This window comes from Mus caroli, unplaced genomic scaffold (genome assembly GCF_978045245.1).
Source record: "Mus caroli unplaced genomic scaffold, Mus_caroli_1 scaffold_2, whole genome shotgun sequence".
Classification (NCBI taxonomy): domain Eukaryota; kingdom Metazoa; phylum Chordata; class Mammalia; order Rodentia; family Muridae; genus Mus; species Mus caroli.
This window is the reverse complement of record NW_028227257.1, coordinates 104,334,262-104,349,568: the sequence shown is the minus strand read 5'-3', so window position 1 is coordinate 104,349,568 and position 15,307 is coordinate 104,334,262. Positions and strand designations below refer to the sequence as shown.

The following is a 15,307-nucleotide window of genomic DNA, read 5'->3' as shown; positions in this document are numbered from 1 at the left end:
ACAATACACAATATTAAAAATCTCAGATATCCAGTAGGGTCAGGTTTCTAATATTTCTGATAAGAAGTGCGGGTCCCTTTCAAGAATCCAGAGGTAGTAGGAAGTGATCAGGAACCCCCCTCATGTGCCCCTGCACTTGAAGGTTCTGGGACTTGGGTCACATCTCCCCTTCCCTCTCCAGCCTCTACCACTACCTTTAATTTCCACACTTTGGACTCTGTTTTTCCCTCTGGCCTGGCTTTGAAAGAAGAGACAGTCCCCTGTAGTCTCATTAGCCAGGCTGTAGGACCTGCCTCTGAAGCCTTATCTTCTGCATTAATATACATGAGCATGAGGCACCCAAGGCAGGAATTTTGTGTGCTCTCTGGGAAGCAAAGGCACTAATCTCTTAAAGTCACCAGCACAACCCCCTCTGCTCCCTTCACAGTTTAACTGGAACCCATTTTATGTGTACTTAAAAACCCATCAGGATCATTAAGTGGCTCCTGATTGGAGTTTTCATTAAAGAAAGAAGCTGAGATGCTAATCAGGCCATGGTGTGTGTGTGTGTGTGTGTGTGTGTGTGTGTGTGTGTATGGTAAACTCACGTTCCTCAGGATAGATGAGTGCACTAACTCCAGTTAAGACACACTCTGAAGAGGATTTTTAAAAATAAAATCAACATCTAAGAAGTTAGCAATGCAGCTACGGAATCTCTGAGTGATATCTCGCCTGAGAAGCTGAGTCAGGAGGGTTGTCACCATTTTAAGGGCAGCCTGAGGTACAGCATAAGATTCTCTCTCAAAATATGTTGTCAAGGGCTGGAGAGAGGGCTCTTCCAGAGGGAAAAAAAATCGAATCCTAGCACCCTGGTGGCTGACCACTGTCTGGAGCTCCAGTCCAAAGAAATTCAAAACCCTCTTCTGGCCTTTAGCACGCCATGCACTCATTCAGTACACAGATATACATGCAGGGCAAACACCCATACACGTAAAATAAAAATCAACCATAATTTAAAAATTCTATATGAAGATATTAGTATAAACATATACATAAATGCATGTATTTTCATTTTAAGAGTATGTGTGTGTGTATTTGTGTTTGTGTGTTGCCTTAGGGCTTCTATTGCTGTGAGAAAACACCACGACCCAAAAGCAAGTTGGGGGCCTTGCTCACCATGGCTTGCTCAGTCTGCTTTCCTATAGATCTCTGGATCACCACCCACAATGGGCCACACCCTCCCCCATCAATTACTAATTTTAAAAAAATGCCTTACAGTTGGATCTTATAGGGATATTTTCTCAATTGAGGATCCCTCCTTTCAAATGACTCTAGTTTGTATGCCAAGTTGACCTAAGACTAGCCAGCACACATGTGTGTCCAATGTGTGTGTGAGGGTGCACGTGCACGTGTGTACAAGACCATGTAGAAGCCAGAAGCTGGTGCCCAGAGTTGTCTGTCCTTACTGTAATCACCACTACAGGAGCTGCCGCAGCACTGCACGTTCTGCAATACCCGGCAGGGCCGCCTGCTTCTGTTCTCTAAGTCCTACCTTCCCACAGGATGGGCAGAGATGCTGAAAGGGTTAGCCAACTACAGAAATTCTTTTTTTTTTAAATTTTTTATTTTATTTTATTTTTTTTATTAGGTATTTTCCTCATTTACATTTCCAATGCTATCCCAAAAGTCCGCCATACCCTCTCTCCTCACTCCCCTACCCACGCACTCCCACTTTTTGGCCCTGGCGTTCCCCTGTACTGGGGCATATAAAGTTTGCAAGTCCAAAGGGTCTCTCTTTGCAGTGATGGCCGACTAGGCCATCTTTTGATACACATGCAGCTAGAGTCAAGAGCTCCGGGGTAAGTTCATAATGTCAACTACAGAAATTCTATATGTGACCTTTTTGTGACTTCTAATGTGTCACAATGAAACTGACAATGGCTCACATGGACGAGAACTGTCCTGTCCACACCAGACTGTGAGAAGAAACAAATTCTTGTTTGTGTTAAGGAATTGAAAATTCAGAATATATTTACTATTGTAGCAAAGCCCAGCCTAACATTGATATAAGAGAGAATTGGTATTAAGGCAAGATACTGATCATTAAAAAGATACAATAAAGAGGAAAAGAAAATAAATGGGAGGGGTGTGAAGGGAGGAAGGGGGAAGGGAGGGAGGAGGAGAGAGAACTTTGAAACAGGTAGCATCATCTTGGTGGTAGCCAGGTATCAGACAGACATTAGGGTGTACAGAGAGCAGTCTGTTATGCAACCTTGTGCAGTTATCACTGAAAGAGAACAGACACTGTTCCTAAGGAATGTATAATTTTAGAAAAAGAGATTAGAAAACAAATGCTAACAGCGTGTATTGTAGCTACTGACTGTTTCCCCAGGCATTCTAAAAGTGAGCTCAGAAGAGATCAGCTGGTTTATAATGAGGGATGAACGAGAACAGGACAATCCAGTGCTGTGGGGATGGAGATAAAGCTGTTTCTTAATTCCAAGCTAGAAATATTAAAATTAAGGTATGCTTTAGGTGAAAAAATATTAATTAAGACTCTGCTTTGAAACAAGAATTTAATTAACGGTGTGGCCAGCATACTTCTGGATAAAATAGGCAAATGAAAGAGGTAACTTTCAGCAGATTCTTTTTCAAAATAAATTTAAATGACTTTAAAACATTGTGTGTGTGTGTGTGTGTGTGTGTGTTGCCACACGGCCTGTGGAGGTCAGAGGACAATTTGCAGGAGTTGGTTCTCTCTTCCCACCGTTTGGATCTGGGAAACAGAACTCAGTTCTTCAGGTCTTGGCATCAAGCTCCTGTACCTGATGAGCCATCTTGGTGGCCCAGCAATTTTTTTTAAGGGAAAAATGGCTCATAAAATAATGTAACGACATAGTTCTCTTATGAAAGCCTGTGAGGTTCCAGGTCCTCATATGAGGACCTGGGAAGGAAACAAATTTGCCACATTTGTCTATTCCTGAATGTCAGAAAGCAAAAAGAATCTAAGATGTTCATATAGAGAAGAACCACTTGGCTCAATGTTTAAGAATACTTCCGTGCTTAAGAAACCATAAGTCTGTTACTCTATAAAAACCAGCTTCCTATCTTCTTCGGGTAAGAAGCAGGCTGAGAAAGATGCTTAACCTTCAAATAACGGGGAAAGGAATCACTTTCCCAGGGGAACTAAAAGGCCCAGGAAAGAAAGCCATGATCGGAGTGGGGGTTGGGGAGGGGATTGGGATGGAGGAGGGGGGTGGGGTGGGGATTGGGATGGAGGTGGGGGGTGGGAGTTTGATGGGGGTGGGGGTGGGAAGCATCGCACAGGGAGCCAGGCTCACTGTTGATGGAGACTTCACAGTGAAGGCTTGGTAGGCTTGGGATCTCCACGGACCATTGGCTACAAATGTCCTTTATCTCTTTCCTTGCTGAATGGGAACACTGTGGTGGTAGTCTGCGCATGGAGGTGGTTGTCTGATGCTGTATTTTGAGAACATTTAGGTCCTTGGCTTCCATCTAGACCATTATAGGGATCGCACATATCATTTGGAGATTTTAGATTTTGAGCCTGATGCCCTGACTGATGGGTCATCCAGTTTGTCTTCCCTGGGGAGAGGATGCTTGTCTGTAAGGACAGTGAGTGACATTTCTGGTGATTTGAAGGGTGAACTGTGCTAGACGTATTCTCACAAACTGTTTCTGACTCTACTTGTTGGGCACAGGAATGGATTGTACTTCTTGGTGGAATGGGGTCATGCAACAAGCTTGGATTAATGGACTGTTGAAGGCATTTAGTTTCTACTGTCAGACCCTCATGGTCCATCATCCTAGCCCAGAATGATAACAGAGGTGCCGGCCACTATGAATGTAGCCTAGCAACAAATTCTAAATTCATTGGTGGTGGTGGTTGTAACTTCATTGCCTGGGTCCTGAGTGTGAGCTTTGCAAATGACACTGTCCTGTCACCACGTCAAAAGGTTAGACCTGTCTAAGCCACAGTGTTTAAAACTGCAGATGGTTCCAGCCTGTGGAGAAAAGCTTGGCTCTTTATGAAGGAGGGCTTGGTGCTAATCTGCTCGGATCTCTTTTGTTCTGAGTTTTTCAGTTTATGAGTCTCTCTTCAGGAGTCCATGCCATCCAAGCAGATCAAGCCAGTGTGGGACCTGGGGCTGTTCCCCTGGGGCTGTTCACCACTCTCTAGCCACTTTCTCCAAGACCTACAATGGCCTTGGCAGCCCCATAGCCGCCTCCTCCTCCTCCTCCTCCTCCTCCTTCTTCTTCTTTTCTCCTTCTTTCTTTCTTTCTTTCTTTCTTTCTTCCTTTCTTTCTTTCTTTCTTTCTTTCTTTCTTTCTTTCTTTCTTTCTTTCTTTCTTTCTTTCTTTCTTTCTTTCTTTCTAGCTGGTGTTTCCTGAAGGTCTTCTTCGTTCATTCTTTTTGTAACCCAAAGAATCATGAGTTACACTCAGCCCCCTGGTCTGAGTAGTTACTCTATGGCAGCAATCCTCCAGAAAGCTGAGAAATGCGAGTCTATTTTTTTTTTTTTTTTTTTTTTTTTTTGGTTTTTCGAGACAGGGTTTCTCTGTTTAGCCCTGGCTGTCCTGGAACTCACTTTGTAGACCAGGCTGGCCTTGAACTCAGAAATCCGCCTGCCTCTGCCTCCCTATTTTTAATCCACCAGCTACCATCTAAGGAAGACCTTATTCAAAGCCCTGTCCTTCCTGTATGTGAAGTGAATGTAATGACCAAATTAATTCCCTAAAACTCCAAAACCTCGCTCGAAATTCTGGCTGGGATAACAGAGGGTTATTTTTGCAGAGATCTTGGAGCAGCAGTTCGGATCAAGGTGATGGACTGAAGTCCCCGGGTTGGCGGTGTGCTCCTTTGAAGGCTCCTCCTGTTTTTGCCTCTTTCTGGTGTTTGGGAGCTGCCGGCACTCCCTGTAGACATCACCAGACAGTCTCTGTCTGACTCTCGCACTGCCTGCTCCTCTGCTTTCCGAGCTCTCTGCTCTCTTACAAGGACATTTGTGATTGTAGCTGGGACTCCTTTGGATAATCCAGGCTGTTCTTCCTCAGCAAATCCTTACTACAAACTGCAAACTCACCCTAGATCCATATCCACTTACTACAGCCACACTTGCAAGTAGAAAACTGTCCTTTTCTTCTCAAGTAATGGTTATAGGCTTCTGGGGTTTTGACTTGATATGTTTGTGTGGTGATTATTCAGCCTATTGTATACCTACCATAAAGGTTTCTTTTTAAAGATTAAATAAAATAACATTTGCATAAACCAGTCATTTTTTGATATCTGGATATATCTTCTTTCCTCCAAAACGTCATTTCTTAAGGTACTGTTTTAGAGCTTACAGTCTACATAATAGATCTCTCATAGAACTCGGTGAGGTTGCTGCTAGCTAGTTCCACCTCTGGAGGCTGAGGCAGGAGCAACACTTGAGCCAACATTTGAGAACGACCTAGAGGCTATCAAGTCACCCTAGCTCAAGAAAATAAAATAAAATTAAGTCAAAGAGGGTGACAAAACCTAAGGAGCTATTATTAACTCCTCTTAGTCATCAAGGAACTTGAGCTAGGGAGCTGCTTTATTTAAAACTACTGTTGCTTGAAGAGGATGCTCGGGTGCTTAGAGAAACCATAAGATCACTATCGATCCTGATAAAAGTTAAATGGGACACTGCACACGTTGGTCATAGAGCCCTCTCTGACACTTAAATGGTACCTGAAAACAAAAACAGAATTTCTCTTTTCCATTTTCTTTTTGTGTAAGTGATAAATAGGATCTTGTGCTAAAACACTGTTACGTATTCAAAAACAGTATTGTGAACTGTTTGGCTTACGGAATGGTCAAAGAGCTATTCAGATTTAGCACATTAGCAAAATCTTGCAGCCAGAAATAGCACTGTTGAGGGGGGACCCCGGAGAGAAAGACTGTGGGGTGAGCTGCCTTCCGACTGAGCCGGCTGTGGCTCCTTGCCAGACCAGTGCCTCTCAAAGACCCTTCCTTCCCTCCTCTGCTGAGCTCTGCCATTAATCACCACTTGCCTGTCTGGAGATCTCCCACGGTTTGGTCACGGCTCCAAGGTCACAGGCTGTCATTAACATTGATCTGAAAAACAGAACAGAACAAACAGCCTGAATAATCTTTGGTTGTATTCCTAAGCAAACTCACCCTAGATCCATATAAAAATAAGGAGCTGGGGCCAGCCCACATCTTCTTCCCTCAACAAAGGGCCACACTGTTTATAGTGCCCCTGTTCTGCTTCTCCATCATGAAGTGGACACTGCCTAGAAGACAAAGGCTTCTCACATCCTCCCTGTTTGCCCCTTTGCTTTGTTTTGTCTGCGGCAAATCCAGGAAAGCAGTGCAGCCCTCTTTCTATACCGGAGTCAAGCAGACTCTAGTTAAAATAACGTGCAAGGAGTGTTTCCCTTTCTTAACTATAAGCAAGGTGATCTCGGTGTCTAACACTGTGTGGCCGATGAATCTGCTTACTGACTTAGCACAGATGACAAAGGACAGAAACCCATGGCAAAGAGGTGAGGGACACGCTGTGGAGGGAGCTCTTTTATGTGCGTAGCTCCACACAGCCACGATTTAGCAGAGAGCCACACTGTGTCACCTGGATTACTGCCCGGAGTCCACTATATTTTATACACGTTCTCAAAAATGTATCTGGCTGTAGTTTTCCTTCATCTGTGCATACATAAAACACAGGTACACCATGAATCAGATTCTCAAGGGCAGATTTAACCAGGATTTATGCTGAACCAAGGACATGCTGGAAATAGCTCAAATCTTGGTTAGAGTATTATCAGATGTGGTGAAAGGGTGAAAATTAAGGTATATCTTTCATCTCCAGTCTGCCAGGTTTTTTTTTTTTTTCAGCTGTACCGGAAGTATACGATGAAAGTAGCCCAGGGCTGGGTCCAGGAGGTGCCCTGGCTGCCGCTCTCAGAAGAAAGGGTACGTTGTGAAAGGTCAGAGGGTTGCCCCGCCACTGTCAGCTAGCATTTTAAACCCTGCTGGATCTCAACATCTTGGAAACATGTCTGCTGCCCAGATGGCAGAGCAGGATTGGAGTGGGCAGAGTCCCAGCTAACAATGGGTCATTCACAGCGAGTCAGGCTGCGCCAGCATCAACCACCCCCTTGGACTAGAGCAGCATTTAAGAAGCAGCACCAAACACCCAGAATCTAAGTTCTCTGCAAATGGAGACAGCTCTGTCTATTGTTGGGTTCTGATCCTATGTAGGGAGCATCTTGCAGTGCTTGCTCTTCCCCTGCGTCTGCATGAATGCTCTCCTAGCTAAAGGGCTAACTACCGGCTGACAGAACCCTCGCTATAGCCACAGAGCTGGATGCGATTATTCTTACAGGCAAAAGCACGGAGACATTAAGTAACTGTCTCGAGGTAAATAAAAGGCTCAGGATTCTGTGTTTATCGCAGGCTACCAGATTTACCAACACACTCCAAGGATTCTCATTCTAGATTTTGTGAGTTCAAGAGGGGCCACCACTGTGGGTAGCACGTGGTGGTGCCTCCTGCTCAGGAAATAATCTCTGTGTGGTTGCCTACTTGGAGAATACTTTGGATAATTACTTAGGTTCTATTCAATTGATAATCTGAAACTTTCCCAATGTACACAAACAAAGTGTGGCTAAATGTCCAATAACGGAAAGCCCGCACAATGAGTGCTTTTTTCTCACCGGAACACATCTCGGTGGCTTGTGATGCTCCAATCGTACTCTCCTTTACTGACAAGCTCGAAGAACTCAGTTCTTCTCCTGCAGGAAAATCAAATGAGGAAAGGGTAAAAAAAAACCCTGGAATGAAATTTCTCAGTCTACAGAGTGACATAAACACGGTTATAGGGAGAATATAAGGCGACTCAAACTCAGTAACTTAATATTTGAAATCACGAGGCTAAAGAAGCATCAAAATAAATCACCTAAAAATGTTGAGACATCAAGAGAAAGTGGCAATCATTTCTAAATGTATTTACCACAAAGGATATTATAGATCCATAAAACATAAAGCAGTGTGGTCAGGACTGTGTGCTGTGAAGTCTCTAGGACGCTGAAAGTCAGAGGAGGAGGCAAGGACAGACAGGAAGCAGGAATAGCTTCAGTGCGTCTCTTCGTTACTCATCAGGGGAGATGCACGACAAGATAAACCCCCTGGCAGGAAATTCAAGATGAAGATTTGTTTTCCAGCTCAGCAAATAACAATTTTACCACCTTTGCGCTTAAATTCATGGCTGTCACCAGGTTGGGAAGTAGCCGTGTCTATGCTGTACACCTATAGGAAGTTACTAACACCTTCCAAGCCTTAATTTCCCAAGGTACAAGTTGGGCATTTCATTGCTAACTCACTGACTTACTGGGAGTGTTAAATGAGAGGGTTGGCATATGTAAGCAAATAGCACAATGCCTACGCACACACACACACACACACACACACACACACACACACACTACCATGCCTTTGCTTATACACCTCCGGATGGATGGAAAAGACAGATGAGGTAAATCTTAGAGTTATAAAAGGTAAGGTAATTACTTCCTAGGTTTGAAACTTTATACAACTTGTCATTTTTTTGTCACAACAAGGGAGAAAAGAGTATGAACGTTTTAAGAGTCATTTCCCAAGTTGTCACCCTCTTAGCATTTACTAATGAGAGAGAAATTGAAAGATTGTGATGAGTCTCTTTCCATAGTATATTCCACCCCACACCTAAGAGTTGCTCATCAAACAAACACCCTGGTTTCAGAGACGCTGACTGTAACGCAAATCTCTTGGGCACAACACCCACATCAGCTGTTTGAAGATTCTGGGAAAGCTTGATTAAAGTTATTTAACTGTAAGATTCCATATAGTGCGGGTGTTTTAAGAAATATACCCTGAGAAATAGCATCGGGGTGTACCAGTCATGCCGGGAGTCAGAGCAGTCTTAGAAACCTATGGAGGTCTGAGCGACACACACAGTGATGCTGACAACCGTCTCCCCTGTGTCTGACCTGAGATGCTCAGAGCAGTTGGCCACCTTTGAGTTCCTTGTGGCAAGACAATTAGCCTGGACAAGAGCAACTCAGGAAGACAAAATGGAGATCCCTTCCTTATTCCACACAACAGAGGTTCTGGTTCAGAGATTCTCTCTCTTCAAAAAGATACAGGACAAGGCCACACTACAGACTGGGATAATCTCCAAGGCATGCCCACAACAGTGCTTAGAGATGATATTGCACAAAGAAGAACCAGGTCGTTCCCATTCTCTCGTGCTGGGCAGGTACCTGCGGTCGGCTGCTTTGAAGAACTCAGCATCTTTCGTATTAGGCCTGCTTCCTTCCAAAATAGAAAGGGGGGTAGCTGAGTGGGAAAGGCGTAGGTTTGGACTCACATTGACCTGGACTTAACGGTGCCTGACTTGCTAGCTGGTATTCCACATTGCTCAGACTCAGGGTCCAGCTTTCTGGAGAGGACTTGAAGTGAGGTGTGCTAAATGTTCGCCCCAGTGACTCCTCACTGTCTGATTGCCATGGTTAAAGTGAAACCGACGTGAACCGTCTTACTGCCAGCAGCCATGTATCGTGTGGCACCGGTGATGGGTCGACATGGATCCTGGAGAGTTTATCTGTTGCTTTCCTCTCACAGAGCAGAAATTTGTCTTCTTAATTTTTCTGGAGCCAAAAGCTGAGTCCCACAAATATTTGCAAAGTATTTACTCACTTTTATCCTAGGGATTAATTCAGCCTTATGGACATAAGACAAAGTGCTACGTTTTAAGTGTTTTAAAGTTACCGGGACAGCTGATGAAGCAGCAGGTAATTCCTCTTTAACTGTGCTAACAGTGGTGGAACCAGTAATCTTGAGACTAACTAGAGTGAGGGGAGGGAGGCACTCCACAGCACTTAAATGGGTGTCAGAAAAGCTGAGTGCCTGGGTGGATGGAGAGATGGCTCAGAGGTTAAGAGCTGGGTACAGCTCTTGTAGAGGGTCCGTGTTGATTAGTTCACAGCCACTTGTAACTCTGTCTTCAGGGGATTCAATACCCTTTTCTGGAATCTGTGGGCATTTGAACTTGTGTGTGTGTGCGTGTGTGTGCACACGTGTGAGAGTGATTGTACACACACAAACACACATAGTCTCAAAATTAAAAACAAACTAAATCTCCTTCAACAAAGCTCAGAAATCAAAATAAATAGTATTTGAATACACGATTATAAAAATCAAAATAAATGTAGAAACCATGCTGGATAGAATAGTAAATCCTAAATACAAATAAGCTCTGGCCCTTTGCTCGTGCAAGTCATGTGACTTGTCTGGCCACAGTCCCTCCGTTAATGCAGATGATGCTCGTTGGGCCCTTCTTGTGTTCTGAGAGGACTTCCTTCACCTTCCCCCTACATGGTTGACCTTGGCAGTAGTTACCTCATCTCACTGGGCTTCACTTTTCTGTTCAGAAGAGAATAAGCATGGTGAACTCTAGTTTGTAGGCGTGTGGTGGGTTTCATGCGCTGATCTGATAAGCAGCGTACTGGTCAAAGGGAGATGCTTAGGAAGGCTGCTTAGATCTCCTCATCTAGAGCCCATGAGCACCTGGCTCTCTCCCACAGCTGGCATGTCAGCTGGGATGCAGAAGTACAGGCTGGAACAACAGCTGTCCCAGCAGATAAGATCATCCCCCAGGAGTACAGACAGAGGCACTCATCTTGTCGGAGTGTGGAGGACCATGGGAGGTTTTTCTGGAAGAGCTTGTCAGTCATTGTCTTAGCCAGCATACTCTGTGGGTCTCCATTTCAATCTATGAGTTATCACAAGAAACCGTCAGAATGCAAGCTCCCTGAGAACAGAAACCGGGCCCAGTTTCTCCTACTCCTGTTTCCAGTGTCTGCAACAGTGCCTCATGTACAGTAAGAGCTAAATAAACATCTATTACAATGGTGAATGAATGAAAAATATTATCTCAGAAATCTATTCTGTTTTAAAATAATTCTCCATCCACTGGTTTTACCTGGACTCTAGTTGCTGTTCTAGAGCTTCAGGATTGCTCTTTAGAGCTTCAAAATCAATTTAAGGGGAGCCCAGTCATGATCTTATTGATCAGACTCTAACTATCAAAGGCTGGGCAGCACACTAAGTTGTGTGAACTAGGAGCACAGTAAGCTGGTGTCGCAGGCTTGTCAACCCAGCCTGTGGGAGGCTAAAGAGGAATGATGGGGAGTTCAAGGCATCTTTAGGTTAAGTTCAAGGTCACCCTGGAAAACAGAATTTTTCTCAAAAACAAAACAAAACAAAACAAAACAAAACAAAACAAAACAAAACAAAACAAAACAAAACAAAACAAAACAAAACAAGCTAAGGAGAAAGAACTTGGAACCTAACTCACTGGTAGAGGATTTGGATGCAAGGCTGGGGGTTCTTTCTCTAGTTCTATGGGGGAATGAAACTTCTGTGGAAGGGATATGTTATCTTTGATACAGAGTGGAGGTATAGCTGGCTAAATCGCTGCAAAAAAATCCCCTTTTAATTTTTTTTGATTCACTAAATTTATTTTAAAAATCATAAAACATTTCTTACAAAAGAGCGTTACATTCTGCACACTGCTCTGAACAAATGCCAGGGACATGTGGACTATTACTTTCCTCCCTGTCATAGTCATATCCAGAACCACCCTGTGGTTCATAAGCCATTTACCATTCTGATGGGCTCCATGTTTCAATTGCAGAGTCCCAAGTTTCATCAGCATTGAACCCAACCATGCCATCATAGCGGTCTCCAGGCCTTCCTCTTCTGTCATAAGCCATTAGATCTCCCCCTCTGGGTGGTGGTGGAGGAGGAAGAGGAAGATTCCGGGCTCTGCTGCCACCCCAGCCACCTCGACCAGGAGGAGGTGCAGGAGGTCCTCGACGAGGGCTCATATCATCATAATCTCTTCTAGAAGGAGGCATGGGACGCCCACCCCGACCAGGAGGCATTCTGTCAAAACCACCTCTTCCCCTCATGGGGAATTCCACAGGTCATCCTCGGCGGTCATCAAACATCATTGTAAAACCACCATAACCATAGGTCTCATCATAAAAGTTGGGATCATAAGGTTGTGCACATCCTTTGATGGGAGACTCAGATATAAGGTCAAGGATGATCTTGATGCATTCTACAACCCTATCAGGTTTTCCTCCAATAAGAACAACTCTGTCAGTAGAGTGAGGGCAGCACTCCTGGAAAAGCTTGATTGTTGTCTGAGTGTTTTCTCAAAGTTCTTTGATTTTAGCACCTTTAAAACCAATTATTCCTCCTGCCAGACTCTGATGAATCAACAGTCTCAACTCGCAATCAAAGTCACTTCCTTTATAATGTTGGTAATTTAAGCATTCCACAGCATCAGATTCGAGCGGGAGCTGGCTGGTTGCAGTGGGTGATGGCAACTGCAAAGGCCCTCTTCCAAAGTAGGGATGATTTTCTTCAGAATTTCTCCAATCGTCTCAATATCAGCACTGATACTCAGTATGCGCTCGGGGCCACTGCTGTCTGGGATTGAAGCACTGGCATTGTAGTCTGTACGGAGAGCCTTAATATTCTTGCCTCCTTTTCCAATCACTGCCCCAGCATTCTTGCTCTGAAGCAAAATGCGCTATTCAATCATCTCATCAGTATTTCTAGATCTTTTAAAGGCTTTCTCCTCTTCCATATCTTCTGCAGGGCATTTACCAAATTCACCATTGGTTTCGGTGTTGGGGAAGGTTTCTTCTGGCTGTTCAGTCTCCATTTTCTTGAATTAAATGAATCCACCAATAGGCTGCAATCGAGTGGGAGACGAGCACGACGGCGACGTCCGTGCAGAGGAGAAGCAGAGGATAATGGCGTCTGCAGCGCTGTCCTTAATTTTTTTTTTGTTTGAAAATTTCATATAAGCATATCATGTGTTTTGACAGAATCCATCCCTACATCTTTCTTCAGTTCTACCTCTGCCCGCCCCCCCCCTTCAAATCCTCTTTTCAAACTTGCCAATCTTGGGTCAACAGCATGGCACAGTGGATAACGACATTTGCTGCCAAACATCACAAGCTGGGGTGGATCCCCCGAACCCACACGGGGGAAGGAGAAAACCAACTCTTGCAAGTTGTCCTCTGATCTCCACGGCATGTCATGCCATCTGTACTGTCCACACACACTTAACTGTGTAGATGTTAACAGTCCCAAATCTCTGATGTGCATTTGAGTAGCATCCTATGAACAAATTCTCCAATAATAAAAATCTTAATAACTGGAGTTTCAAGTTCCCTGAACTCAGACTGCGTCATGGATATAACATGACATTCACAAAGCTAGATTGGGAAGAAAAGGAACATTTACTATCCCAAAGGATGGTAGATAGAAGAGGGATACGAGGAATCTTTTTACAAGACATAAAAATGTAGTGAATTAATTCAATGTTTCCCCATGGCCAAAGTGGGACTATTTCTTGATAGACTCTATTTCCCCTGTCCTCCCAAGCTTTGGCTATGACCTTCAAAGATAAAAGAAATATTCTTACAATGATTTTCGAGTGTTAAACTTGAGATGTCAAGGATTGTGTTGGGCTGCGTGCCTAGTATTCACGAGGCCCTGGGTTGGACAACTTTGGCTTGGTTCTCAGCACCACAAACATACCACAATGGAACAAAACAAAACATCAAAGTCCAATCGTTGGTGGACCTATATGAACCATACGACTGGTAATGCCCTTCCTACCTGTGAGATGGTGACAACCAGCTTCCAGGGTGTCCTCAGAACTTTCCCTTACAAGTGAAAAGAATATTGTACATTTTAAAACATCATATTAAAATAGTATATGCATTTTTTTGGCCACCACTTGCTGTTCAACGTTGAATGCTGAGTGAATTACCTGTGTTGTTTGATAAGGTCCTAGGCTAGTCTACCTCATTGGTTACAATGTTGCAAGTCACACCATTGTGGTTATGTGTCCATTTCCTAATGATTATCAATTCCAATACTTTTGTGAGTGTATATGATGCTTCTAGGAGTGGCATGTATCTGTCTTGTGAATTTTTTTAGTTCTGTGAATTTACATGTGTCTGGTTGCATATATAAAATTGCCGAGTCTAGAATGATTTCTATGTTTTCTTTTTTTAATTTTTGTTTTTATTTTTTTGACATACGTTCTCAGGAGCCCAATTCAACATGCAGCTGAGGATGACCCTGAACTTTTGATACTCTGTCTCCTTCTTCCATTGCTGGGATTTTAGGTGTGCACTTCCACAACTGTCCATGTTTGCGTTTTCATGACAGTTATAGACCATGAATCCGGGTTTGAACATTTGGAGGGATCTGCTATGCATAATTATCTCATTTTTCAGCCCAGAAAATTCAAGATGAAGCAAAGTGAAGTTATCTCCCCAAAATCATGGCGCGGTTATGCACAAATCTCAGTAGTTCTAAGTTCTCATTCTCTCATATCTGTTGTCTGGGGACATCTCTATAAACGGTGTGTAGCAGAGTCAGTTGGGACCAGGTAGCGCTTTGTTTTGTGAGTTTATGCTCAGTCACAGCTGCCAACCTTCATGAAAGATGATGAGGTCATAGCTGCTGTGCCTAGGCAGTACCACTCCTGACAGGTTTCTATCCCCAACAGGATGGAGGACGGGGCACTACAAAGAGGTCTGCGATTGGCCTATGCCAGAGAGGTCCGTGCTGCATGTGCTGTGTTTCTGTTCTCTTTCTTTGTGACAACCAAATCAAAACAGCCTTGGAAATTCACAGTGTGTTTGGCGATGAGTTTAATTTCCCCACATATATATATCTGATCCTTCAGCAACTATAGGCATCTGTGTATATAGCTGATACAGTCAACCGCGTGTAGGAAATGGCTTCAGAGAGGAGCATTTCCAGGAACAAGATGCTGTTAAAATGAATATTTAAAAACCCACAAAACTATATAATGCCCTTGGAATCAGACTTCTTTGTCATGGGGAACTATGTCATTAACTTCTGAGGCAGATCATTGGGAACCTTGGCTTTCAAGGACGATGCCAAGCGCCCAGCTAGTGAAAAGCAACTTACTGGAAAATCTCATTTATAATCAGATATGTTTTTATTAGGCTTTTTATTCTGCTCTGCTGACATATGTGCCACTCAGAAAAATAGCAGTCTTAAAAAAAAATCTCCATTTGAACAGAACTACTAAAATTACCCTCAAAAATAATTCCAAAGATTGGCTACCCAGCACTCTTCTTTACATTGAAAACGTTCCTGGTTTGTGGAATCTCCTCAAAGTGTCTTTTATTTACAAGAGGAGAAATCAACACTTCT

General features: G+C 43.6%; 1 protein-coding gene and 1 pseudogene across 2 annotated transcripts in view; both read right to left on the bottom strand.

The window, feature by feature from the left end:
* Pde11a (phosphodiesterase 11A) overlaps positions 1-15,307 on the bottom strand; it is a 366,204-nt gene that overhangs the window by 44,383 nt on the left and 306,514 nt on the right. For both annotated transcript variants that reach the window (XM_021181980.3, XM_085834775.1), the window contains 2 exons: positions 7,705-7,782; positions 6,040-6,103 (listed from right to left, as the gene is read on the bottom strand). In XM_021181980.3, coding sequence (XP_021037639.1) covers positions 6,040-6,103; positions 7,705-7,782 — 142 coding nt within the window. The remainder of the gene's footprint in view (positions 1-6,039; positions 6,104-7,704; positions 7,783-15,307) is intronic.
* On the bottom strand, positions 11,572-12,869 carry LOC110289335 (heterogeneous nuclear ribonucleoprotein K pseudogene; annotated as a pseudogene).